The sequence below is a fragment of the Pleurodeles waltl genome, chromosome 1_2 (genome assembly GCF_031143425.1).
Source record: "Pleurodeles waltl isolate 20211129_DDA chromosome 1_2, aPleWal1.hap1.20221129, whole genome shotgun sequence".
Classification (NCBI taxonomy): Eukaryota; Metazoa; Chordata; class Amphibia; order Caudata; family Salamandridae; genus Pleurodeles; species Pleurodeles waltl.
Genome location: NC_090437.1, coordinates 1277537884 through 1277565453, shown reverse-complemented (window position 1 = coordinate 1277565453; position 27570 = coordinate 1277537884). Strand labels below are relative to the sequence as shown.

General features: G+C 43.2%; 1 protein-coding gene across 1 annotated transcript in view; it reads left to right on the top strand.

Annotated features, from left to right (window-relative positions):
• Positions 1 to 3844: 3844 nt before the first annotated feature.
• DDRGK1 (DDRGK domain containing 1) overlaps positions 3845 to 27570 on the top strand; it is a 124577-nt gene continuing 100851 nt past the window's right edge. Inside the window, exon 1 of the mRNA XM_069204951.1 lies at positions 3845 to 4000. Within this exon, the coding sequence (XP_069061052.1) occupies positions 3913 to 4000 (88 nt within the window). The 5' untranslated portion in view covers positions 3845 to 3912. The remainder of the gene's footprint in view (positions 4001 to 27570) is intronic.

Below are 27570 nucleotides of genomic sequence, written 5' to 3'. Positions count from 1 at the left end.
TGAGCTATGGACCTCAAAAGAACATCTGGAAGAAGATCCAGAAGTTTTGAGAAGTTTTGAGAAGTTTTGGGGAAAAGCTCCATAAAGGGACCAACCCGCCAAGGCAACTCTAGCCGACATGCCTCAACAGCGACCCAGCCTGACTTGCGGGCTCGAGAAAATCTCGGAAAAAGTGACTAAGTCTGAATGTAGAAAGTTGACTGAGACCTCCCAGGCAGTGTATCCGAAGAGGGCTCCAGGGACGTCGGATCAAGATTCAAGTTTGCTCCGGTTGAAGAATTTTCACCCCGAAAAAATGACTACGTCCGAAGGTAAAAATCTCCACTGAGGGCTCCTTCGACGCGTATTCGAGGAAGAGATCCAGGAGGTCAGATTGAACTGGCAACTTGGTCCCGCTGAAGAAAATATTCAAGAAAACGACCAAGTCCGAAGGTAAACTTTTGACTGAGGCCTCCAGCAAGCTGTAGCCGAGCAGGGCTCTATTGCGGTCGGCTTCAAACTATAACTTTGCCCCGGTCGAGGTGCGACCAGAGGACCAGATTGGCGCTATTCGTTTCTAAGAGCTGAAAAGCATTCAATCTTTAAAAATGTACATCTCCGGTTCCCCTTATCCGATTTTATTTGTTTTGGTGTCATTTTAAAGATAATAATATAATCTATTTTTTTTAATTGGTGTTGAATTTTTATTGTGTTTTGTGTTTTACTTATTTTCTAGTTTGTGATTTTTAAATGCTTTACACATTTGTGTCCTAAGTTAAGCCTTGTCGCTCATTGACAAGCTACCAAGGGTTGAGCTGGGTTTAATTTATTGAGACAAAACTGGACCTAAGTGGAGGTTAGTGGCCTATTGCTAAGTGTAGGTACTTACCTGCCCTTACCAATAACCTATTTCCCAACCGAGCCAATGTTGTGGGTCACACAGTGGCACTGTGTGAGTTGGCAGGTCCAGTAAAGCATTTCCGAAATTTCCAACTCAAGGAGTCGAGACTGCCATGCAATTCAGCTGAGAAGTTCAATCTGTGTGCTAGCTCCTAGTGGGATCAGATTTATTTATCCCTCAACTGTAATACAGATAATACAATTTAAAGACTGGGTGCTGCCTGGCTCAACCTGAGCAGAGTGCTACATGGCTAACGCTGGACGAAACAACCTTCAAAGGCCTGCAGTCTGCTCATGCCCACTCTGGCTTATTACCATTGCATTGTGCAGCATTCCTGTGGCCTTAAAATTGAGAGTCGGGTCGAATGAGGAGACTGCTGCCTCTACTGGATAAAGTTGGAGCTGAGTGCACCAGGCATAAGCAGCCTTGCTGGTGGCAGAGTCGTTCTAGGAGAGGAGGGGATTAACCCTTGCTTGAAGTAGCGTCCCTGGTTACCTTTCTACACTACTACGGTCTCACTCTGTGGAGTACCCACCATATTTCTATTGATCACCCTCAACCTCCTCTGACTGTCACCCTCACTATATGGTTGTCTGGCTCTCCTCCTCACACTTTCTTTCCTCCACCTCCACTGTTCCCCCTTTCTTAATCTCTAACCATGCCAGTTCTGGTCCCTTGTTTCTCTTTCCTTTTGTTTTTTTATGTTTCTCCTTTCAACTCCCACTGCACTCCACCAGTCCCTGGTTTGGTATGATGCCTGGTGACAGTAATGGCCAAAGTGGGAATTGCCAATAATGCTAGATATTTCCCGCATGTAGTACACATTAACCCTACCGAAGGCAATTGTGGCTGTGGACTGTCTGCAGTCTTCAAAGATAACTTGAGAGTATGTTCAGATGGCTCATGGGAAGAAGAGGGTGTTATGCACACCTCAAGATTGTGACACTACAATACTCACTCCTCTGGATTGTCAGCATTGTACGTGCAGAGTGGGTGACTAAATGTCGCAGATATGTACATTGGTGAAGAAGAAACATTTTATTTATTGATTAGATCAGTCTCAGTTTTTCTCTATCTGTTCGGAAAAAATATCAATTAAATCAACACGTCCTAGTTTTCAGAGAGGATTGACTAAACATAGAGGGTTCTAATGTAGGATTAGTTAGATACTCTTATCAGAAATCAATGTAATTAGCATGGATAATAGTGTGTGTAAAAGCTCAATCAATCAATCAATCATTGAATTTGTAAAGCGCTCTACGTACCCAAGAGGGTTTCAAGGCGCTGGAGAGGGGTGGAGATGGAGGGGGGTGTTGTTGTTACTGATCGAAGAGCCAGGTCTTGAAGAGTCTTCTGAAGGTGAGTAGGTCTTGGGTCTGTCATAGGTTGGTAGGGAGCGTGTTCCAGGTTTTGGCGGCGAGGTATGTCGTGTGTAAATGCTGGATTTATTTACCCTTAGTGCCCCATTGTGTTTGTTTTCTGTATTTTCTGTGTTTTCTGATGCCGAAGTAATTATTATGTGTCCCTCAGTCAACGGAAAATTGCAGTCCCACTACCATGTTTGTGGAATGTCCCCCTTTTTGGCCTTCATAATCTGGTCACCTTAGCAATGAGGTCAGTGGTCACAAACAAATAGGGTCAGTTGCATACTGAGAAGACAGGAGGGGTTCATGCTCCAGCACAGTCCTTATCAAATGGTGTCTAATACATAGGATCACACCTGCTGTCGGACTGCATCTTCAGGTTTGGCTGCGATCCTTGCTAGTCAGTCGCCTTTTTAGGTCTTGCCTAGACAGCACATTCACTCTGTCTTGGAGATCATTTGTTTTTCAACAGTGTGCTTAGAGTCCACCTATTGCTTACCAATGTTTAGCTTCACTGACACTCTTGTTTGCTTGCTTCTTATTGGTCAGCTGCCGTAGGCTTCCTTCCTCTTTGTGTGTTTGTCCCTCTACAAAAGTATGGACACATTACTTTAGGGGCTGCTTTTTGCTTTGTGTTTCGACACTCTACCAGAGAGTGGCTTTTTTCAGCTGGCGTCGTTACGTACTCTTTTTAAAAAAAACTTTCAGTCATGATGCAAGACAGTTGCTGTACAACATGGCTAAAACCACAATCACAAAGCAAGCAATAGCTCTTTTCTCATTGGTGAGCCATACAGGCTTTGGTAATGGTTGTTCTTTTTTATTCTGGTGTTTGCAGTTAGCTATTTCCATTAGAACAAAGTTATGAGCACCCGACTTTTATGGCAGGACTGGAGGCTCAGATTATGCTTCTCTTTCTTTACTACTCAAATTTCAGCAGCCAATAAAAATACAGAAAAAAGTTAACTACATTTCCCATCATGCCTTATACAACATGTCCACCAATCACAAGCCTCCCGACCCTATTATAGTCCATAACACTAAGTAGAACTCCTCTTTCTTTGCTGCTCGTTGGCGAGATAGTTTAATGTTCAGCTAAATTCGATTGAGCGTCACTCAGCGTGTCACTTGAGGCATGCAAGTGCACACATAAGAAACTGCAAAGTGCAAACACAGGAATGCCACAAATTAATATGAAGTGGGAGGCTTAACGGGAAACTCAAGAATATTTTTCCAAATTAATGCACTGGAAGAGATGTTTTACTAAAGATTGTTTCTTAAAACTAATATTTTCCATTTTCAATTAAAAAAAAAAAAACTTAGTACAGCTCTCAAAGGCAGTCATGTCATTCCGGAAAGTGCTCTAAAAAACAGTGCTCTCCCTGACAGGCAGCTCAGCTCGCTTATTTTCTAATTATTTATTACGCATTTGACTGCAGATCTTATCTTGCAACAGCTCCTTTACGATAAGGTATATGGTGAAACCTCAAAGACGCTGTGAACTAGCCGTAACAAGATGGCCACCGACGTAGCAAGACTCGCTGAAATTATTGTCTTTCTTTTGTGTCCATAGCTGGGTTTCTGCCTCAGTTCTATTGGCGAACAGTGCCAATCCCGTCCCACTGTCTGAGCACCCTTGGGGTGACAGCGGTGACGTGTGCTGCAGGCATGGACCCGGTGTTGTATGTGATAGCGGCGCTGATAGTGGCCGCGCTGCTCTTCTTCGTTACCCGCAGCCGTGGCCGGGCGCAGCCAGGTGAGAGGCAGTCGTAGCAGTTCCCGCGTTATGACCTAAAGGGCGCTCACGTAGTTCTTCCGAGAGTATCACGTCAGGCGCCTGCTGTCAGCGCCTTTCTCTTGCTGAGTCGTGTACTTTGAAGGAGTAGGAACTCAGAAAACTGACGTAGGACAAGCGTTCTCTCTACTGCTGTAGTAAGCGTGGTGGCCATATTGGAAAAGTCGCGTTCCAATGATTAACAGTTCCTCAAAAAAAGAATATTGTGTATTGTATTACACTGCAACATTTATATGGAGCTTACTACCCTTTTGTGGGGCGCTGAAGCACTTGCCTACATGGGTACAGTGCTACACCGTGTAGAGGCGGAAGGGTGTTATATTTGTTTAGATTCTGTGTGGGAAGTGTTTGCATGACCTATGTGAGGACCACAGACGTGCAGTTATTGTGTTATGGGACACAGCGCTAAGCGGTGTGATGGATGAAGTGTGAGAGGCAGGCACACAATCTATGGTTTCAGTAAGCTAGCAGCTTTCTGCAGCTTTCTTTATAATTTGTTGTTTTCATAGTTTAGTTAACTGGTTGTTGCAGGGTGTCCATTTGCAGATATTTTATTTAAAATGTATGGTCCTATGCAGGGGCAGGTCCAAGGAAGATATGGATCAGAGATCTGCTGTGATGGGCTTTGCTACTATCATCTGATATCTTGACTGCCATTGTGAGATGTCAAACAACGGGTTAAGTGCGTACCTAGTTGAAACTTGCAGCGGTGAACTACATTACATTTCTCTTTTGACCAAAGGCATGTGACAGATCTCTTAAATTATTCCATGCCTCTTCAGTTTGTGATGGGTGGTTTATCACTGTGGTCTGGTACAGTACTGGGTGATGAACAGGACCCATAGCAGTTTTATCTCATGTTAGTGTGAGAGAGTCAAGCAGTATAAGGAAGTTATTAAGCAGTCAGAATGAACTACATTAGGCTGCCCAACTGCTGAGTGTTATGGTATTAGTGTGTGTTATATATTGTACTGTATTGTAATTGCATTAATATAACACTTACTATACTTAAAGAGGTATAATAGTGCTTTACGTCGGGTAACACGCCACAGTGTTAGTAGTGTTTTTTTTTGGCTTATTGTTGGTATTGTGATTAAGGAAACCATGCCATCAAATTTACTCCATGCCATGTAATTTATTGTGTATTAAATTAATAAAGCTAGGTGTTGTCTTTAGAGGGCGATGTGTGAATTCATGCATTGGTTGGCAGTATTAATAGATGAGCTACAGTTAATTAGGTATGTTTAGGTTGCATAGGTATGACTTTTAAAGGAGAGGTTGTGATCTTTGAAATGAGGTGTGGGAAATGTGTAGAGACTTACTAATAGGGATTTAGGCAAACATGCATGTGACTTAGAGAAGGCTATGCTTGGAGAGTGGAAGCATGTACAGGTTGGAAAGAAAAAGAAGTGTTGACATTTAGAACTTTACTTATTTGCAGAAGATCTACAAGGAGAGTGATTTTGCGGGGAGGTTTATGGCATGGCAAGCCTGGTAGCAGGATTTAAATAATTCTATTAGTGCTGTGAAGTGTCCTAGAACAGGGACTTGCACCTTGTACCTATAAGGAGGAAATATATATATTTTTTCTTAATTTTTTTATTTTTTTATTTGAGAGATGTGTATAGCGTCCTTCCCTGATGTCGATGTTTCTGAATTAAATCATTTTTTATATCCTATCCCAATGTTGTCAGAGAAGCATCGGAGGTCTATGGACAGCTATAATAAGTGGAAAGGATTTGGTTACAAATTTAATTAAATCCCCCCCGGAATGAAGAAATTATTGGTTTGAAATAAATATTTACTATAAGTTGAGGAACTGGATCATTATGGTCATATTGCTGGTAAATCGTTAAAGGAGCAGGATGCGCTACTGACAAGAGAATATTGGCAGAGGACCAATGAGTTAAAATTTTCCACCCTGAAGGGGACCAATTTCAGTAAAATGCAATTCTTTACAAAATGGTTAACGTATAGGACCCCTCAGTTTTTTAATATGATACATAGGAAATGTCCTAACAGATGATGTAGGTGGGGTGCAGTCAACAGTGATGATTGGTCACACATTATATGAAACTGTAGTTACTTGGGTACGTTTTGGGGAAGTATGTTTAGATTTTTAGATACTCAGCTACAGACACAAATTCCCCCAAACCCTCAACTTGCACTTTAACTCGGCCTTGATGGGCATTGAGATGAGGCACTAGAAATTGTTATTTATTTTGATGCTGGTGGCGTGATCATTGCTTCCACTGAAATGGAGATCCAAGCTGGTTGCTTGTTTTTCGGACTGGATAGAGAAAATGAAAAGGGTTAGGGAGAGGCAGCGGATATTCTTGACCATGTCGGGTATTATGGAGAAAATTAATAAATTATGGACCTTCTTTGTAGTGAATTAGAAAGGATAATGAATGGCTTGGAAAAATGACATAAGTATCTGTGAAGTTCATCACTCTTATTTATTTACTTAAGGATTTTCATTTGATCACAATGAGTAGGGTAACTGCATCCATATCCATATCACCGGGATACCTCTTTGCCATTTCTATACTTTGCTTTTACATATAATTTGTGTTTGGCTCCATGAAAATGCAACACAAATACAACAAATGCACTCTTGCATTTCAGAATGTGCTTTAAAATGTCCCAGATCTACTCTAATCAGATTTTTTGTTGCAAGTGTTAAACAAACAATGATTTAAAAAAAATACAGAAGTAAAATGCTAGTGAATGAATTAAAATATTCCATAACCCCTTCCCTGCCAGGCCTTTTCCCCTCCTGTCCTGAGCCTTTTTTGGCTATTTGGGGCAGTTCTCGCTTAGGCCCTTATAACTTTTTCTCCACAGAAGCTACCCATGCCAAATTTGCGCCCTTTTTTTCCAACATCCTAGGGATTCAGACTATGTGGGTTCCCCTGAAGGAGACCAAGAAACTAGCCAAAATATAGCGAAAATGTTGTTTATTTAAAAAAAAAAAAAAAACAAAGTGCTGAAGAAGAAGGCTTGTGTTTTTTCCCTGAAAATGGCATCAACAAAGGGTTTGTGGTGGTAAACCCACCATCTTCCCTGCTTTCAGGAACAGGCAGACTTGAATTAGAAAAAAACATTTTTCAACACAATTTAAACATTTTACTGGGACATACCCCATTTTTGCTATTTTTTGTGCTCTCAGCCTCCTTCCAGTTAGTGACAGAAATGGGTGAGAAACCAATGCTGGATCCCAGAAAGGTAAACATTTCTGGAACGTAGACAAAATTCTGAATTCAGCAAGGGGTCATTTGTGTAGATCCTACAAGTGTTTCCTACAGAAACTAACAGCTGAAATAAAAGAATATTGAAATTGAGTTGAAAAAAACAGCCATTTTTCTCCACGTTTTACTCTTATTTTTTTCCTGCGATGTCAGATTTTTTAAAGCAATATACCGTTACGTCTGCTAGACTCTTCTGGTTGCGGGATATATAGGGCTTGTAGGTTTATCAAGAACCCTAGGTACCCAGAGCCAATAAATGAGCTGCACCTTGCAATGGGTTTTCATTGTGTACCCGGTATACAGCAATTAATTTGCTGAAATATAAAAAGTGAAAAATAGATATCAAGAAAACCCTTCTATTTCCAAAATGGTCACAAGATAAGGTGTTGAGAAGCAGTGGTTATTTGCACATCTCTGAATTCCGGGGTGCCCATACCAGCATGTGAACTACAGGGCATTTCTCAAATAGACGTCTTTTTTACACACTGTCTTACATTTGGAAGGAAAAAATGTAGAGAAAGACAAGGGGCGATAACACTTGTTTTGCTATTCTGTGTTCCCCCACATCTCCTGATAAAAATGGTACCTCACTTGCGTGGGTAGGCCTAGCGACCGCGACAGGAAAATGCCCCAAAACACAACGAGGACACATCACATTTTCACAAAGAAAACAGAGCTGTTTTTTGCAAAGTGCCTAGCTGTGGATTTTGGCCTCTCCCTCAGCCGGCACCTAGGGAAACCTAGCAAACCTGCGCAGTTTTGAAAACTAGACACCTAGGGAAATCCAAGATGGGGTGACTTGTGGGGCTCTGACCAGGTTCTGTTACCTAGAATCCAAAAAATGTGGCCAAAGAAACACTTTTTCCTCTCATTTCGGTGACAGAAAGTTCTGGAATCAGAGAGGAGCCACAAATTTCCTTCCACCCAGCATTCCCCCAAGTATCCCGATAAAAATGGTACCTCACTTTTGTGGGTAGGCCTACTGCCCGCGAAAGGAAATGCCCCAAAACACTATCTGGACACATCAAAATGATAAAATACAAAACTAAAAAACTGTTTTTGTGTGTGTGTGTGGGGGGGGGGGGGGACACCTGCGTTTTTGGTCCTGGGCTCATCAGCCATCTTGGGAAACCTACCAAACCCAGACATTTCTGAAAACTAGACACCCGAGGTAGTCCAGGGAGGCGTGACTTGCGTGGATCCCCCAATGTTTTCTTACCCAGAATCCTCAGCAAACCTCAAATTTAGCTAAAAAATCACATTATTCCCACATTTCTGTGTGGGATCACCGCACTGGGACAAATTCCATACCACCCAACGTTCCCCTCAGTCTCCCGGTAAAAATGACACCTCATTTGTGTAGGTGGGTGCTTGTGACAGGGAAGAGCCAAAAACATGTAGAAATTGAGAGGGAACCAAAGCGGGTCCAAAAGGGCAGCTTGGAAAAAAAATATTTAGGCTGACAAGTGCAGCAGAATTTTTATCGGTATAGATGAGACAATGCTGGGTGTTAGGAATTTTGTGGATTCCTGCAGATTCCGGAAGGTTCCATCACAAAAATGTGGGAAAAATTTGTGATTTCCAGCAAAGTTGGAGGTTTGCAGCGCATTGTGAGTAAGAAAATGGTGCGGGGTGCATGTGAAACACACCACCCTGGACTCACCCAGATGTTTAGTTTTCAGATGTGTCTAGGTCTTGTGGATTTTTCTACATGGCAGCGTCCCAAAGTCCATAAAGTACAGCCCTCACCATTCCAAGTGGGCCCATTTTTAGAGTTAGCCAAGCTCTCATGGCCCAAATGTAAAACCAAAACCCAATATAATCAAATTTCTGCCCCCCGGGGTGTGGATCAGGGGTAATTGCCCCATCTGCCCACTGGTGGGCAGAACAACTTTGGCCTCAATTATTTGGGGTGGGGGTATGGACATTCCCCCACCCTCTTATTTTGGAAAAAAAACTTCCCTGGTCTCTGGTGGGCTTTCTGCCCCGACCCCTTGGGGGCAGATGGGCCTTTAAAAAAAGGGCCCAGAAATGTCCTAAAATAACCCCACCCGGGGAGTGACCCTTGCCTAAGGGGTGGATCCCCTTGCGTGAAATTGGTGCAAAAAAAAAACTCCCCGGTGCCTAGTGGTTTCTGCCCCCCTTGGGGCAGATTGGCCTAACAAAAATCGGCCGATCTGCCCCTAAGAGGGGCAGAAATGGTCTAAACATAATTTGCCCCCCAGGGCAGCGACCCTTGCCTAAGGGGTCGCTCACCACCTCTTAAAAAAAAAAAAAAAATCCCTGGCGCCTAGAGGTTTCTGCCCCCCCTGAGGGCAGATCGGCCTAAAAACAATAGGCCGATCTGCCCCCAGGGGGGAGCAGAAATGGTCTAAAATAAATCCCCCCCCCCCCCCCAACCCGGGAGCGACCCTTGCCTAAGGGGTCACTCCCCTTCCGTGAATTCGCCGTAAAAAAAACCCAAAAAACCTCCCTGGTGGCTAGTAGCCTCATAAAAATAGGCCGATCTGCCCCCGAGGGGGGCAGAAATGGCCTATATATATTTTGACCGCTAGGGGAGTGACCCTTGCCTAAGGGGTCGCTCCCCACCTCTGGGGAAAAAAAAAAAAAAAATGTATCCCTGGTGCCTAGAGGTTTCTGCCCCCGCTGGGGGCAGATCGGTCTAATAACAATAGGCTGATCTGCCCCCAGGTGGGGCAGAAAAGGCCTTGAAAAAAATTGCTCCCCTGGGGAGCGACTCTTGCTCAAGGGGTCGCTCCCCTTATGCCAATTTCTTTTTCATAATAAATCCCTGGTGTCTAGTGGGTATTTCAGAAGCCGGATCGCGAAATGCTTTGAGAGACTTCAAAGGGAAGGAAATTCCTTTCCTTCCCTTCGAAGCCTCTCAGGCCCCCAGCACATGATCAGTTGTGCTGGAAGCTGAGCTTCCAGCGCAGTGGGGAAGTGGCCTCTGATGAGGTCATCGCGCAAATGCACTGTAACCATTAAGTCCTCGGCACAGAAGGGGTTAAAACAAACAAGAATACTGTCACAAAATGACAGTGGCAAGTATGTTTTATTGGTTATCAGAATTTTCAGTCTACACAACTGCTGTGTACTTACCTATGGTTACCAATTCTTTAAAGCACATAGAGTGCAGTTTGACTCCACCCTTTAGATAATATTACTCTCACCTCATGGTTTTGAATATTTGGTGTATCATTGTGATCCCTATGAAGTGCTTGTACTTTAATGCACAAGGGTCTGTTTTCATCTCAGAAATGCACTTAGAGTGATCACATCATATTATTTCTTCATGGATACATTTTGAGTAGCAAGTAATAATCTAGTTTTCGTTTTTCACCACGGCAGGATTTATTAACAGGCATTTGCAATGAAGTAGGTCTAGCGTTTGCTACAGGTAGAGCTATTGGCTTTGTAAATTCATAACTGGACTTTTCTTGTCACCTAAATTGGTCAACTCTGCCTCATAATGTCATCTTTTCCTTCCATATAGTTCCAGTAGCCCTGCATATAACTAAAGCATTTCCATTTACCTTCTTCCTCTGTCTTCAGCAAAAAATGAAAATGTTGCTGTTTACCATCCTAATTTAAATCTGCCATGCCAATTCCAATAGGGTACCACTTTCACCATCCCACCATCAGAGTTTCTGGCTGGCTAACACAATTCCCTAAAAAAAAGACACAAGACAGCCATGGAGGAGAAATAAACTAGAAGGGTCACCCTAGTGAAATAAGGACATTAAGTTGGCCTGAATCATGATCATATTTGCAATAAGGAGAATTAATAAAAACATATACATTTATCATTTAAACACAATAAAACCCTTTTTCAGAAATAAACTTTTGGCATTAAACTGTAATTATAAAGTAATCACTGCAATCTAAAGGGGTTAATACTGGCTGTTCATATATTAAAAATGCCTGAGATGACTTTAGAACAATGGTGCCTCAGTATTCACATTGAACTGCATCAGCTGCGTGTTGTAAAGGAAAGCTTCAGGCACCTGCATGTGATTATTTACAAATGAAGCCCTGAGTTGCTAAAGGGGTTAAAAGTGGCTGTCCATATATAAAAAAACACCCGAGATGGCTTTAGAATAATGCTGCCATTAGTATTCACATTGAACTGCAACAGCCGTGTGTTTGCAAAGGAAAGCTTTAGGTGCTGCCTCATGATTATTTACAAATTAAGCACTGCGCTAAAGGGGTTAAAAGTGGCTTTATATATATTAAAAATGCCAGAGATGGCTTTAGAATAACACTGCCTCAGTATTCACATTGAACTGCAGCAGCCGTGCTTTGCAAAGGAAAGCCTTAGGCACCAGCACATGATTGTTTACAAATGAAGAACTGCGAGCTAAAGGGGTTAAAAATTGCTGTACATATATTAAAATAATAGTTCCTCAGTATTCACATTGAACTGCAACAGCTGCGTGTTGTAAAGGGAAGCTTCTGGCACCTGCATCTGATTATTTAGCAACTCAGAGCTTCATTTGTAAAGGGGTTAAAAGTGGCTGTACATATATAAAAATGCCCAAGATGGCTTTAGAATAATGGTCAAACAACAACAACAGGGAGGGGCATAAGGCTCCTGGTCCCGTGTGTATGGTTCCCAATAGTCAACAAATCAAAATGATATACACACAGTTCCAAAACACAAGAGGGTTTCTTTCAGGCTAATGGTTCTGCATTGAGTGGAAATCAATATATTCGAAGGAAGAGCCCTCACTCACCTTCCGGTGACATGCTTCATCATAGGGCTCTGCTCCTCGACAGGCCGGCGCTGCAATGCCTGACGGGCGCCCCGAGGGGGCTCTTTGCCGGAGATCTTTTGAGAATAATGCACAACCGGTCAAGAAGTGATTAAGGATTGGTATAAGGGTAGTTAAAAATGACTAGAGGTAAAAAATGCTATTTATTCTGATACTTGTACCTCTGACATAATTAAAAACGACAAATAGGGATATGGTAAAATAATGTCTACGCTCCCCAAATGACACAATTTTTATACAGTTACTAAATCTCGCAACAGAGAATAGTAAAGGTAAAAGTAAACACAGGGTCCCCTGTGTTACTCTATATAATAAGTCAACATGTTTCTCGCAGTTTTTTAGTCAATAAATGATCTTATGCGATTTGTCAGGACCTTAGCACGTACCTAATCCTTTAAACAATTAGGAATCCCTTAATAGGGAAATCAGAAACCTAGAAGAATAGAGCAGAAAGAAACCATTTTCAAAGAATTTCTTTGTCATCAACAGTGATGTGTACACAATATCCTGAGATATTACCCCATACACTCGTGAGGAATCCCAAAGGTGCCATGTGACAAAGGTACAACAGTGAAAATAAAAAGGACCAGGCTTGAAAAATCCACTATGGTCTGTATATATATATTTTTAGACCATAGTGGATTTTTCAAGCCTGATGGTTTTCCCCGATGAGGCCCTACCTTTAATATTTGGAGGGTAAGCATTGTGGAACCTTCGCCAAGTTGGTCCTTTTTATTTTCACTGTTGTACCTTTGTCACATGGCACCTTTGGGATTCCTCACGAGTGTATGGGGTAATATCTCAGGATATTGTGTACACAACATGTTTACCTATTATATAGAGTAACAGAGGGGAAAGAAACCCTCTTGTGTTTTGGAACTGTGTGTATATCATTTTGATTTGTTTAGAATAATGGTGCCTTAGTATTCACATTGAACTGCAACAGCCGTGTGTTTTCAAAGGAAAGTTTTAGGTACCGCCACATGATTATTTACAAATTAAGCACTGCACCTAATGGGGTTAAAAGTGGCTGTATATATATATTAAAAATTCCCGAGATGGCTTTAGAATAACACTGCCTCAGTATTCACATTGAACTGCAGCAGCCGTATGTTGCAAAGGAAAGCTTTAGGCACCGGCACATGATTGTTTACAAATTAAGGACTGCGAGCTAAAAGGGTTAAAAGTGGCTGTACATTTATCAAAATAATGGTGCCTCAGTATTCATATTGAACTTCAACAGCGTTGTGTTGCTAAGGAAAGCTTTGTGCACCAGCATGTGATTATTTACAAATTAAGCACTGCACTAAAGGGGTTAAATGTGGCTGTACATGTATTAAAATGCCTGAGATGGCTTTAGAATAATGCTGCCTCAGTATTCACATTGAACTGGAGCAGCCACGCGTTGCAAAGAAAAGCTTCAGGCACCTGCACAAGATTTTTGACAAATTAAGTACTGAGCTAAAGGGGTTAAAAGTGTCTGTACATATAATAAAAATGCCTGAGGTGGCTTTAGAATATGGTGCCTCAGTATTCACATTGACCTATAACAGGCCCGTGTTGCAGAAGAAAGTTTTAGGCACTGGCATGTGGTTGTTTACAAATTAAGCACTGCTCTAAAAGCATTAAAAGTAGCTGTACTTATATTAAACATGCCCGAGATGGCTTTAGAATAATGGTGCGTCAGTATTCACATTGAACTGCAGCATCCGTGCGTTGCAAAGGAAAGCTTTAGGCATTGGCATGTGATTATTTACAAATTAAGCTCTGCTGTCACATATTATGGACACAGAGTAATATAACAAAAAAGCAAATCCTATTATTAATGGTAATAATTTGAATTATAATAAAAACATAAACAACTAACACAGGCGAAATCTTTTAAATTAGAACTTAATAAATTAGATTTATTTCGTGTAAATGTGTTAATTCAAGAATCGTCATTAAAAAAAATATGTGATAAAATGTGCAAGAGGTAGAAGCTCGCTGCTGAAGGAGTTGACAGGCAACGGCTACTGTTCTCTGCTCCTGTCTCTGTATGTTTTGGCAGATGTTACACACCAGAAGCGAGCAGTACAGAGGTTGTGGCGTCAAAGCAGGACAAAGGCACAGGTGGCAGGAAAACAAATGACTTTAAGTTGCACATGAAGGAGACAGGTGACTTTATCCCCCAGCCACTCCAGGCAGGAAGAGTGCTAGCGCTTCGAATTCGTAACTATCCACGATCCAAGCGATGTGTGTAAAATGCTGTAATTGGCCTAAATAGGGGCGTATGAACATTGTGATGAGAGGTGTACTTAATACTTTGAGTGATAAACAGAAGAGAGTCCCTTGATACCCCTAGGATTGAACACCAGAAAGACATTGGTGTGGCTCCTTTCTCTCCTTGCTGAAAATCTATACGCCGTGCCATATGGTCATGCATAATTTTCACACCGGGCTGCCTAAATTAAAGCATGGGACTGTTTTAAGACCGTGGCTTGTGACACCATTACAATCAAATGAAAAGGCACTGAGACGGTAGCCTCGCAAACCTGACACCTTTCGAAATATTTGCTCCACAAAATGAGCGAAACACACAGATAGATAATTAGGAGATAAAAGCTCCCTGTCACAATGGACTCCATAATGAAGCTGCAATATCGACTCTTATTTAGTTTCAAAATGCATGCATAAATAAACCTTGGTGTACGCTTGACTGCAGCAAATAGTTAAATCTGATTTAAAGCGCTATGGGTGCCGTGAGCATGAGGGCGAAGGAGAGACACCAAAGAAAACAAGCATTTGCAGTGCAATTGGTATCGCGTTTGCTTGAGTTAGAACTATTAGCGTTGTAAACTAGAAGGCGCATGGCAATGCATATGTGCAGTGGTGGCCAGCGCAAATCTCCAGGGGAGGGCATGCTGGGGTGTGGATGGGGATGAAAGAAATTTACAAAAAATATATATTTTTAAAAAACAGCACGATCTCGCTTTGTAAAACTCCAGCGCAATTGCGCTGCGTAGGAAATAAAAAGTTAAAGAAGTCCAGAAACCATGCTGAAAAGATGTAGCCTTGTATGTTTTCAGTAGTTGGCCGCTGCTGTTGAAGAGGGCAAATAACCGGAAAAAGCATGACGTTTGCATGCCTTTCGTAAATGAAATCAGGGGGATTTTAAAAGGCAAGCCCACAAACGAATGAAAGTGATGGGTGGGGTTAAAAGCCCACATAGATACCAACAGGTTGGAAAAGCAGCACGTCTGTGCTGTTATGCTCAACCTAAAAACGTTTATTCAGGACTGTAAGTCAGACCTATTGCCTTTTCCAGTATTTTTAATTTTTGCACGTGGGTCCTATGTACATCTACTCAGCAGAAACACCAAGCCATGTGTTTGTTGCATATTTTCTCTTTTTTAGGTTTAACATTTGTACTTTTGTAGGAATAAAGATAAACTGAAACCATGCTACTGGGTACATGATTGGTGCAATGAGAAATGGTGCTTCTAGCTTGGTAGCACCTAATTAACTTAAATATTCCGAAAAGCACCATAAACTCTTGCAATTACGACGACTAAGGAGCGGGCAATATACTAAGGAGAGGTGGATGAGGAGTGAGGTCTGGTATGTTGGGGCTGAAACCCAGTGTAGGAAGTTGGCTCTGTATGCACTATTTCAAAGTAAGAAATAGCATGCACAGAGTCCAAGGGTTCCCCTTAGAGGTAAGATAGTGGCAAAAAGAGATAATTCTAATGCTCTATTTTGTGGTAGTGTGGTCGAGCAGTAGGCTTATCAGAGGGTAGTGTTAAGCATTTGTTGTACACACACAGGCAATAAATGGGGAACACACACTCAGAGACAATTCCAGGCCAATAGGTTTTTATCTAGAAAAATATATTTTCTTAGTTTATTTTAAGAACCATAGGTTCAAGATTTACAAACAATACTTTAAATGAAAGGTATTTCACTTAGGAACTTTAGGAACTTTGAATTAGCAAAATAGCATATACAGTTTTCACACAAATGGCAAATAACTATTTTAAAACTAGACACTGCAATTTTCAACAGTTCCTGGGGGAGGTAAGTGTTTGTTAGTTTTTGCAGGTAAGTAAACCACCTACAGGGTTCAAAGTTGGGTCCAAGGTAGCCCACCGTTGGGGGTTCAGAGCAACCCCAAAGTTACCACACCAGCAGCTCAGGGCCGGTCAGGTGCAGAGGTCAAAGTGGTGCCAAAAACGCATAGGCTTCAATGGAGAAGGGGGTGCCCCGGTTCCAGTCTGCCAGCAGGTAAGTACCCGCGTCTTCGGAGGGCAGACCAGGGGGTTTTGTAGGGCACCGGGGGGGACACAAGTCAGCACAGAAAGTACACCCTCAGCGCACGGGGGCGGCCGGGTGCAGTGTGCAAACAGGCGTCGGGTTCGCAATAGGATTCAATGGGAGACCAAGGGGTCTCTTCAGCGATGAAGGCAGGCGGGGGGGGGGGGGGGCTCCTCGTGGTAGCCACCACCTGGGCAAGGGAGAGGACCACCTGGGGGTCGCTCCTGCACTAGAGGTCGGATCCTTCAGGTCCTGGGGGCTGCGGGTGCAGTGTCTTTACCAGGCGTCGGGTCTTTGAGGCAGGCAGTCGCGGTCAGGGGGAGCCTCGGGATTCCCTCTGCAGGCGTCGCTGTGGGGGCTCAGAGGGGGTCAAATCTGGCTACTCATGGGCTCGTAGTCGCTGGGAAGTCCTCCCTGTAGTGTTTGTTCTCCACAAGTCGAGCCGGGGGCGTCGGGTGCAGAGTGCCAAGTCTCACGCTTCCGGCGGGAAACATGTGTTGTTTCAAAGTTGCTTCTTTGTTGCAAAGTTGCAGTTTTTGTGGAGCAGAGCCGCTGCCCTCGGGAGTTCTTGGTCCTTCTAGATGCAGGGTAGTCCTCTGAGGCTTCAGAGGTTGCTGGACCCTGTGGAACGCGTCGCTGGAGCAGTGTCTTTAGAAGTGGGGAGACAGGCCGGTAGAGCTGGGGCCAAAGCAGTTGGTGGTTCCGTCTTCTCTGCAGGTTTTTCAGCTCAGCAGTCCTTCTTCGTCTTAGGTTGCAAGAATCTATCTTGCTGCGTTCTGGGAGCCCCTAAATACTCAATTTAGGGGTGTGTTTAGGTCTGGGGGGTTAGTAGCCAATGGCTACTAGCCCTGAGGGTGGCTACACCCTCTTTGTGCCTCCTCCCTGAGAGGAGGGGGGCACATCCCTATTGTGGGAATCCTCCATCTGCAAGATGGAGGATTTCTAAAAGTCAGAGTCACCTCAGCTCAGGACACCTTAGGGGCTGTCCTGACTGGCCAGTGACTCCTCCTTGTTTTTCTCATTATCTCCTCTGGCCTTGCCGCCAAAAGTGGGGCCGTGGCCGAAGGGGGCGGGCAACTCCACTAGCTGGAGTGCCCTGGGGTGCTGTAACAAAGGGGGTGAGCCTTTGAGGCTCACTGCCAGGTTTTACAGTTCCTGCAGGGGGAGGTGAGAAGCACCTCCACCCAGTACAGGCTTTGTTACTAGCCACAGAGTGACAAAGGCACTCTCCCCATGTGGCCAGCAACATGTCTGGTATGTGGCAGGCTGCTAAAACTAGTCAGCCTACACTGGTAGTCGGTTAAGGTTTCAGGGGGCACCTCTAAGGTGCCCTCTGGGGTGTATGTTACAATAAAATGTACACTGGCATCAGTGTGCATTTATTGTGCTGAGAAGTTTGATACCAAACTTCCCAGTTTTCAGTGTAGCCATTATGGTGCTGTGGAGTTCGTGCATGACAGACTCCCAGACCATATACTCTTATGGCTACCCTGCACTTACAATGTCTAAGGTTTTGCTTAGACACTGTAGGGGCATAGTGCTCATGCACTTATGCCCTCACCTATGGTATAGTGCACCCTGCCTTAGGGCTGTAAGGCCTGCTAGAGGGGTGACTTATCTATACCTATAGGCAGTGTGAGGTTGGTATGGCACCCTGAGGGGAGTGCCATGTCGACTTAGTCGTTTTATCCCCACTAGCACACACAAGCTGGCAAGCAGTGTGTCTGTGCTGAGTGAGGGGTCCCCAGGGTGGCATAAGGCATGCTGCAGCCCTTAGAGACCTTCCCTGGCATCAGGGCACTTGGTACCAGGGGCACCAGTTACAAGGGACTTACCTGGATGCCAGGGTGTGCCAATTGTGGAAACAAAAGTACAGGTTTAGGGAAAGAACACTGGTGCTGGGGCCTGGTTAGCAGGCCTCAGCACACTTTCAAATCATAACTTGGCACCAGCAAAGGCAAAAAGTCAGGGGGTAGCCATGCCAAGGAGGTATTTCCTTACACCCAGTGTCCCTGATAGCATGTAGTTCTCTGTTATCTTTACTACTGATAAGAACCAGGATTTGTGTGTGTCTGCAAAGGACTGCTGCCGCTAATTATGAATTGTTATGGTGTCTGGAGTATTAACTTCATGGGAGGTAAGATATGTCACCTTCAGTCCTGCTCTTGACGAAGGGTGATGCAAAGAAATGTTCACCACTAATCAAAAGTGTGTGCATCAGTATCTATCCACATGGAAATAATTCTCTGGCTTGCAAACACATCTATAACATTGAGACAAATTAGGTTTGATCTTAAGGAAGGGTTTGTTTGGCTGAAGAGATATTACCTTTGCCTGGGTATTAGTTAAAGGTGGCCTAGACAACAAATTTTGTTGATGTTTTCTAATTTTGTTTCTGTCAGAAGATTGTTTCGACTGGACAAAGGAAGATAATGTGCTTGAGAAAAGCACTGTGTACATTGCAACTCCATCAGTTGTTGGTTTACAAGACCCTTGCTTTTGCGAGCCCTGTTATAAATGACCATAAAGTAGGATTACTAATGAAGAATATTGTCTAGTTTATTACAGCAGGCATACAACATCTTGGTAATCTTTGCCATGCTTCTGGCCAACATTCTCCTGACAGATCGTTTTTAGAGTTTAAAGTACACCTCAGATTGTTTACTTCAGATTTTCTAAATGATGCTTGTGTTGTAGCATTGAAAAGAGAGTTTTGACAGCATTCGGAAGACGAGTATTATTGGCCCATGTTTCTAGGTATTTATTTTTTCAGTGTTGAGGTGAATGTACTTGTTGAATCAGGTCACTCTTTCTGATATAGTAGAAGATCAGAAGATGGCGTTTTACTCACCTTTTGATGCCCTGGAATCCGCCTTGCTGTACCCCAAAGCTATACGCAGTCAACTTGGAAAGGGCTAGCCGCTTTCACACTTCTTTTTGTACCCCAGTTGGCTCTATTTACAAGCAGCATTTGTCACAGATAGGAGATCAAAGTACACACCTTGTATTCGCAAAGAAAATAATTGATTTCATTTTCTTCTATAAAACACACAAAGCACAGGACTTATCTGTTTGCCAGTGCCTTCAGTTTTTTCTCACTTTGATTTTTTTGCTCTTGTATTTCTAATTTGTATGTAATTGACAAGAAGCTTTCCCAACCTATTTCTTTATTTGCAACGTTTTGCTTTTATTCTGGGGATAACTCCTATAATCCTCTCAGAATTTGCAAGAAAGAGCCTGTCAGCATCCCTTTTGACATTAGTGTCAATTCCTGCTTGAATGTCAAATCCTGCTTAACAGGTCTGCTGTCTTTTTTTTTTTATAGCACTTTGGGATGCACTTGAAAGGAAAGGAAACAGGATGCCAAAACAATTCTTGTATATCCACTGTCAGCTTGATGAAAACCCTAATTTTGTTCTACCAGGCACATGTCCCTAGTTTAACAAATACAACTGGGGCAGCACTCGAAAGAAAGTTGTAAGAAACTGGGGTATTATTTGAGGGGGTAGTTAACCACTTCACGTAATAACCACACCCTTCTGAGTGTGAACCCTCGAAATCACTAAATAAACCTGAGCTCATCCCCCTCGTAGCTATGGCACAGAGCAGACCGGTTTAACTTAAAGCAATGGATAAAGTATCTGTGCAGTATCAAAACTGTAATAAGGTCAAACTGCAAAACAATAAACAAGTGAACCAAATTAGATAAAGAGTAAAATGTAATGAACAAAATGACAAAAACCCTATAAGGGGAACAGGAGATATACATTTTTGAAGATTTAGGAATGAATAGCGACACAAAACATAAAGGGCCAGTGATGGTCAATGGTCATAGTAGGCTGAGGACTAGGCACAATTTGACACTGACTGTGATGAGCGCGGGTTGGATACACCCACCAGGTTCGTCCTGGTCGAATATTTTTTACCTACTGACTTTAGTTCTTTTAGTCCCAAACCACCACTGAAGTACACTTCTAAAGCCCATCAGGACCTCAGGGAAGGCACTTAAGATCTCACATGGTGTCAAGCAGAGGCCAACAGCAGATTGCAGTCAAGTTTCAGTTGCCACGGGTCAGCTAGGCTGTTGCAAGAAAGACCTCTTGGTGCTTGTTGTATCCCTGTAGCTTGAATAGGACGTCAGCCTTACAACCCTTAGAATCCACTTCTTTGTCCTAGGTACAAGAGGGAGAAGATCTAGTCCGTACAGATCTCTGCTCATGTCACAGACACTAGGTTCAGTTCTATTCTGATCTTTCTCAGGTCCAGGAGTGTTCTGAAGTAGGTGTCTGAGGATGGCACTTTTATGCCTGGCACCAGCTATTGTTTGGGAATGACTGCGTAACCACTTTGGTAAAAGTTCCCAGGGGCAACCCTACCCACTTGGGGCATTTTCAAGATGGCAAAATTCTTCAGTCACACAAAACATGGGCTCTGAGTGCTGTGTGTGTGTGGGTGAAGTGTGAAGTGATTCCAGAGTCAGCCCACATCTAAAACGCAAATCCAGTTTGATGCAGCCTTTGTACCTGTAATAAATCCAGAGACCGGTGTCTTGTAGGAGAAACACAGCATTTTTCAGCAACCAGACAGCTGGATACAGAAGACTTCTCTGTAAGAACATGTTAACTTTAAATTTCTGCAAGTCCTATTTTTAAATGTTATGCAGCCTGCCTTGTAGGCTACAGGGCCTACATAAGGGTTGACTTAAATATTTAAAAACAAGATTTTGACCTATCAAAAACAGAATTAAGGTTTTTACCTTGCTACAGTTCAGGCACGCTTGTAGGCCTGAAACCATGTTTTACACTATCATTATATTGGATGGCACAAAAGATGCTGCAGTCCACTAGTGATATTTAACATGCATGCCTTGGGTACACGTTCTTGTATTATTTAGGGAAGTTAAATATGGCAATTACTTGTATACCAAGTTCATTTTGTGAAAGGAGGAGCACATGCAGTTTAGTACTAGTTATCAGGGGTAAAGTGTCCAGAGTTCTAAAACCAGCAAAAATATAGGGTCGCTCAAGAGGCAAAAAATCTGGAGTGACCATGCAGGAAAGGCAGATTTCCTACATGACTTGGTTTTGAAAAGGATGATTCCTGTCCCTGTGTTATTAATCTAATGAGTACAGTTATCACTGCAATGGTTCAATAAAGAAAATAGCAAATAAGGCTGTAAGTAACAAGAGAAACAAAGGTACTGCAAGCTGAGCAAGGCTGATTGAAAGGAGGAGGTCCTCCTGGTTTACTTTGTGGCAAAACAACGTAGACTTGAGTTGTTTTGATATCCAGTAGTCTGTGCAGGTCTCAGTACAGTAGACATTAGATGTAAAAGCTATTGTGGGCTTCAAACTCTTCTGGATCATCAGGGTAGATCCATTTGATGAACTATGCAAGTTTTTCAGGTACTTCAAAGGCTGATGTTTTGTCTTGTAAATCACCTTACATTTTGAAAGATTAATATTTTAGAGGTTCCATTGCTTGATCTAATTTCTAGGAATCTTTTGTTTAGCCAACCAGTTTATCTGGCTCTATCTGTGGTGAAAATACTCCTTGATCATTTCTTTAAAGTTTTTTTCTTTCTCCAGCAGTGCCAAGGATGAGATGTGGCTCTGTGAACTCTAAAAGATTAAAAAGTATATTTTGGGTTAATGTTCCCTATATTGTGTCTCTTTTTGCCCAATGTGCAAGTATGCTGGGTGTTTCACTATGAGGTTTCAACCCCAGCACCCTAGGCAAGAATTTTGTCCTAAGTTCACGTTGTTCTTTTTTAATTCCTTTGACCCTGCATATAGCCTAGTGATGTTTATCCTGTTTCTGTTTTTTAGCTAGTTGTGTGCTGGGGAAGGTAGTACTCCATATCCGGAGTGGAAATCATTCCAAGTGGCCAAATATCTTTTCTGTATTTGTTTTTCTGCTCTCATGGACGGCAATTTGTTTTTTTTTTTGTACACCTGAAAAACCCACGAATTAAACGAACCTTAATCTCATCCCTGATTGAGATTGTATAATTTGTATTCATTGGGCCTTTTTCAAAATCATATTAATGACTAGAGTGAGAGGATTTGTTTATATTACTGTGACCACCAGGGAAGTAGATGATGTAGGATTTGAGTTAAATATTTTTTAAATAGAAATGGATGTCATTTCTTTCAGCATGCTAGATTTGAGGGTATTAAAGGCCCAGGGTGCTGCTTTGTCAGACTTTCATGTTTTGGTTTCCATTGATGCCATTTTCCTTTGGCCTTTGTGTTGCCAGTGCTAACTGGTGTATGTTCTACATTTAGGACGTTGTCTTGATGATGTCCAAAGATCAGGTATGTAGTTGGCTCACCCCAATCACCCTAATGAGACCCATAAGCAGTGTTGCATTGAGCTTCGACCTTGAGCTGTGATAAAAGAACAATGATCATTTAACATTTAGTGCCTTTAGTTGTCTTGTGCTCTCTACAATTGGAGCATGCATGTATGTATATGTTATTTCTATAGTGCTAACCTAGCCAAAAGACAATGAAGTGCTATACATGGTAAATGTAGGAGGCTGGTCTTGTGTGGTGGGTACCTATGGTACTTACACCTTGTACCACGTCCAGGTATTCCATATTAGTGTAGTGTAGGCAGTGTCTAGAAGCCAGGCTCTCTAGAGGTGGCTGTGGATGAGCAGCCAAGGCTTATCTAGGAGACATGCAAATCTCATGCAATATCACTGTAGTCACACAGTACTTACACACAAGAAAGAAAACACTCAGTGTTACAAAAATAAAGATACTTTATTTTGGTGACACAAATACCAAAAATACCATAGAGGCTATATTCCCTTAGGAAGTAAATAATACACAAATTATAGACACTAGTATGCAGAAATAGGCATATAAATAGTTTAAAAAAACAGTGCAATTAGTGAAATTCACAATAGAGAGAACTAGGCCTAGGGGGAGCACAAACCATATACTAAAAAAGTGGAATGCGAAAGTCGGTCCCCTACCTAGGTAAGTGTAGTGTGTAGAAGGGAGCATGGTGCTACAACCCACCCCACTGACCAGGAAAGCTGGAGTAAATCACAGTAAGTTTCCCAGAACAGGCACAGAGAAGAACAGAAGAATTATGCAAAACTCAGAAGAGATTGTGAATTCCTGGACAAGAGGACCTGTGGAAGAAGGGGACCAAGTCCAAGATGCACAGCAGAGTCCAGCAAGGGCAGGAGCCCCTTACCCGCCAGACTGAAGGTGCAAGTGGTGCGTGGTGTCCTACGCCGGAAGTAGTATTGAAGTCGGGTTTGCGTCTTCGCCAACAAGCCTTGGCACACGCAAAACTCACGGTTAGTGAAAAGTGGAGCTGCTGGGGTCCAGGTGGACTCTACCCAGGAGGGGGAGTCCTAGGGGACCCTCAGCAACACGGAGAGCCCACAGACACCCAGGCAGCAACCCAGGGAGTCCCACAGGACGGGGACACAAAGGTCAGGGAAGAGGCCCACGCAGCCAGAGAACCACTCAGGGAGCTGTGCGTCGCAGGATGGAGTTCTGGGGGCTGGAGCGTCAAGATGCCTGAAGATCTTGTTGAAAGGATGCCAACAAGCCTTGGCAGCTGCAAAGGATGCGGTGCACGGGGGTACTTTCATGTGTGGGCAAGCAAGGGCTTACCTCCACCCAAGTTGGACAGCTGGAAGAGAGGACCGTCGGTCCACTTGAGTCCACCACCTGTGATGCAGGATCCACGCAACTCAACAGGAGAGGGGATCCACGCAGCCAGTTGTCAATGCAGTTAGTGCCTGCAGAAGCAGGGGAGTGACTACTTCACCCCAAGGGAGATTCCTTCTTCCTTCTGATGCAGGCTGAAGAGGGGCTGTCTTCAGAGGATGCACGACCAGAAAAATGTTGCAGTTGCTGGAAGGTGTTGCGGATACAATGTTGCAGAAGGCGTCTGGCTTCTTTGTTGCAGCTTGTCGGGTCCTGGAGCATTCAGATGCAGTTTCTTCAGTCAGAAGTCGAAGTGGGGGCTACAGAGAATTCCTGATGGAGTCCTGCAATCTTAATCTAAGGAACCACCCAAGAGAGATACCCTAAATAGCCCTGAAAGGGGGATTGGTCACCTAGCTGGGTGACCACCTATCAGGAGGGAGCTCTGAGGTCACCTGCTGGCACTGGCTACTCAGATGCTCCCAGAGTTCCCTGACAACTTTGAATCCAAGATGGCAAAACCCAGGGACCCTCTGGAGGAGCTCCACGCACCACCTCTGGGGTGGTGATGGACAGGAGAGTGGTCCCTCCCCTTTCTTTTGTTCAGTTTAGCTCCAGAGCAGGGACTGGGTGTCCCTCAACCAGTGTAACCTGGTGTATGCAAGGAGGGGTGTATGCAAGGAGGGCACCAAGTGTGCCCTTAAAAGCATTGCCAGCGGCTTGGGGAGGCTACCCCTCCCAAGCCTGTAACACCTATTTCCAAAGAGAGAGGGTGTAACACCCCTCTCCCAAAGGAAATCCTTTGTTCTGCCTTCCTGGGCTCGAGCTTCTCAAGCCACAGGAGGGCAGAAACCTGTCTGGGAGGTGGCAGAACCTTCGGCTGCCTTGAAACCCTCAGAAGGCTGTAATGGCAATACTGGGGGCCTCTAAGGAGCCCCCAGAGTGGATGGAATCATACAGCCAATGCTTTCAAAAGCATTGGGGTATGATTCCAGCATGTTTCATACCAAACATGCCTATGTGCGGAGTTACCATTATGTAGCCGGACATAGGTATTGACCTATGTCCAGTACACATGTAAAACGACGTCCCCACACTCACAAAGTCTTTGAAAATGGGTCTGGAGTTTGTTGGGGCATCTCTGCGTGTGCCCTCACACACAGGTACTTTGCACCCCGCCCTCTGGGCTGGAAGGCCTGCCATAGGGGTGACTTATAAGAGACCTGCTGCAGTGAAAAATGGCAGTGAAAGGGTGATTGCACCTTTTCCGTAGGCTGCAATGGCAGTCTTGCAGAACCCTTTGATTGGGCTCCCTATGGGTGGCAAAATATATGCTGCAGCCCATAGGGATCCCCTGGAACCCTAATGCCCTGGGTACCTAGGTACCATATACTAGGGACTTTTAATGGGGCACCAATGTGACAATTGTGAATAGAAATACAGAGTTTTGGGAGAGAGAGCATAATCACTGAGGTCCTGATTAGCAGGATCCCAATGACCACAGTTCAACAAACTGATATCAAGCAAAAAAAGGGGGTAAGCATGCCAAGATAGAGGGTACTTTCCTACAGTAAAGGCAAGCCTAAAGTCAGCAAGTAATAGGCGAGGAAGCTGAGTTGTGGATGGTTAATGGATTGTGATGTAGTGTTCTTTAAAGAGGTGACTCTTTCCGCATTCAGTGAGAGTTGGGGTTCGAAGCGGTCAAGGTTCATGTCATTGAGCCATGTTTGTCCTGAATCTTGTTTGTTGTTCTTGCCAAATTGGATTTCTTTCTTGGTTGGGTTGAGCTTCAGGTTGGTGCTCGACATCAAGGCTTTGATGATGTACAAGTTGTGTTTGACGTGTTGGCTGTCCGAAGCAGAGGAAATTTTCAAGTAGAATTGTGTATTGTGAGCATACTTGTGAATCTTGATTCTGTTATCTCTGAGTAGAGGACCAAGCAGCTCCATGTAAAGGTTGAAGATAACAGGAGACAGTGTTGAAAACTGTGGTAATCTACATGTGATATGTATCCTTTGTGACTTGGAGGGGCCCATGTGAACAAACTGGTGTTGGTTAGAAAGGTAAGAGGAGAGCCAGTGAAGGACATTACTGGTGAATCCTGTTTGCCACTCAAGGGTGTGTGCAATGTTGGGAAGAGCGACTGGAGTAGCATGAGGCAGTTTCCAGGAGGGACTGGGATAAAAATTTGCCTCTTTTGATTTTGCCTCCTCTGATATCACAATCTTATGTTCAGTCCACGCTCTTTTTCCTTCTTATACTAGCCCTACTCCCTCACACTTTTCACACAAATCATTTTAATCTTGTTCTTGCCACCTAAAACCTTTTTCAAGACTCTCTCTACTTTCATTTCCTGTTTTAGTTCTATTTCATTCTCTCTGCTGTGCAGGTAAAACAATAGTTCAAATACAACCATTAACTATTTTAATTCAGGCGAACAAAATGAATCTTTGTTTTTAATGTATATAAGACTGCCAACAGGTTTAGATTATTGATAAATGCGTATACATAGAATCCTTCTGCAGCAGAAAGTAGCTAAAATTGCTCCCAAACTGACACACAAGCTATAAAATGGTTGCCGTTGCCTTAGTGTGACCAAAGCGAACTGCACTGGATTTGTTGTGTGAGTGGAAAGGTTGAAAAGCTATAGCCGCTTTAAAGTACATGTAGGATGATGGAAGAGATATTTGGTACATAGCAGATGATTGACAGACAGCCATCAGGATCTTTGATCTCAGATGTTTATTCAGTTATTTATTTTTTGTTGTGTCAGCCTGCCATACACAGGCAATGCAATATACATAGCAAAATATACACACTTTTAATATTTAATTACATACTTCAATAATTAAAACATAACACTTACAATAAATCGTGATAATGCACAGCAAAACAGTTGGCTCTGAACTGCTAATGCTTATAAAAATGCATTAATTCGGGCTGATCGAAGTAAGAAGAATTATGGAGCCATGTAGATAATAGGGCTTCTCTTAATGGCCCTATTACTATACAAGTGGTAGCGTCGTGCCATTGACCAACTCTGGAGTGTTGGGTCTTATATGAACACATTATAACAGCTCACCACAAAGACATCAGTTGCTGGGCCGCATAGATAATTTTAGAACCAACCAAAGCAAATTGGCTCACTAATGAAGAGTATCTCAAAGTGGCCCTGACACTATAAAAAAATTACTCATGCATAGCCATCAGCTGGCCCTAGAGTGTTGATACTTATAAATGTGGATTAGTTACAGCTGATCTGAAGGACATCTGGTTGGAAAGCCACAAAAAGATTGAAAAAATCATTCAAAGTAGATCAGATCACTCGAATGGCCCACCAGCTTGCCGCAAACAAACCCAGGCAGCTGTAGAACAGTCAATGTTATATACAGTTAGAATAAATAGGTAAGAACTACATTAAAAACTCCTTAAATAGCATGGTTAATGCATTTGTCTAGTTACTCTCCAAGACACACGCGCAGACACACACACACACACACAAGATTTGATTAATAAGTCAGTGAACATTTACTATA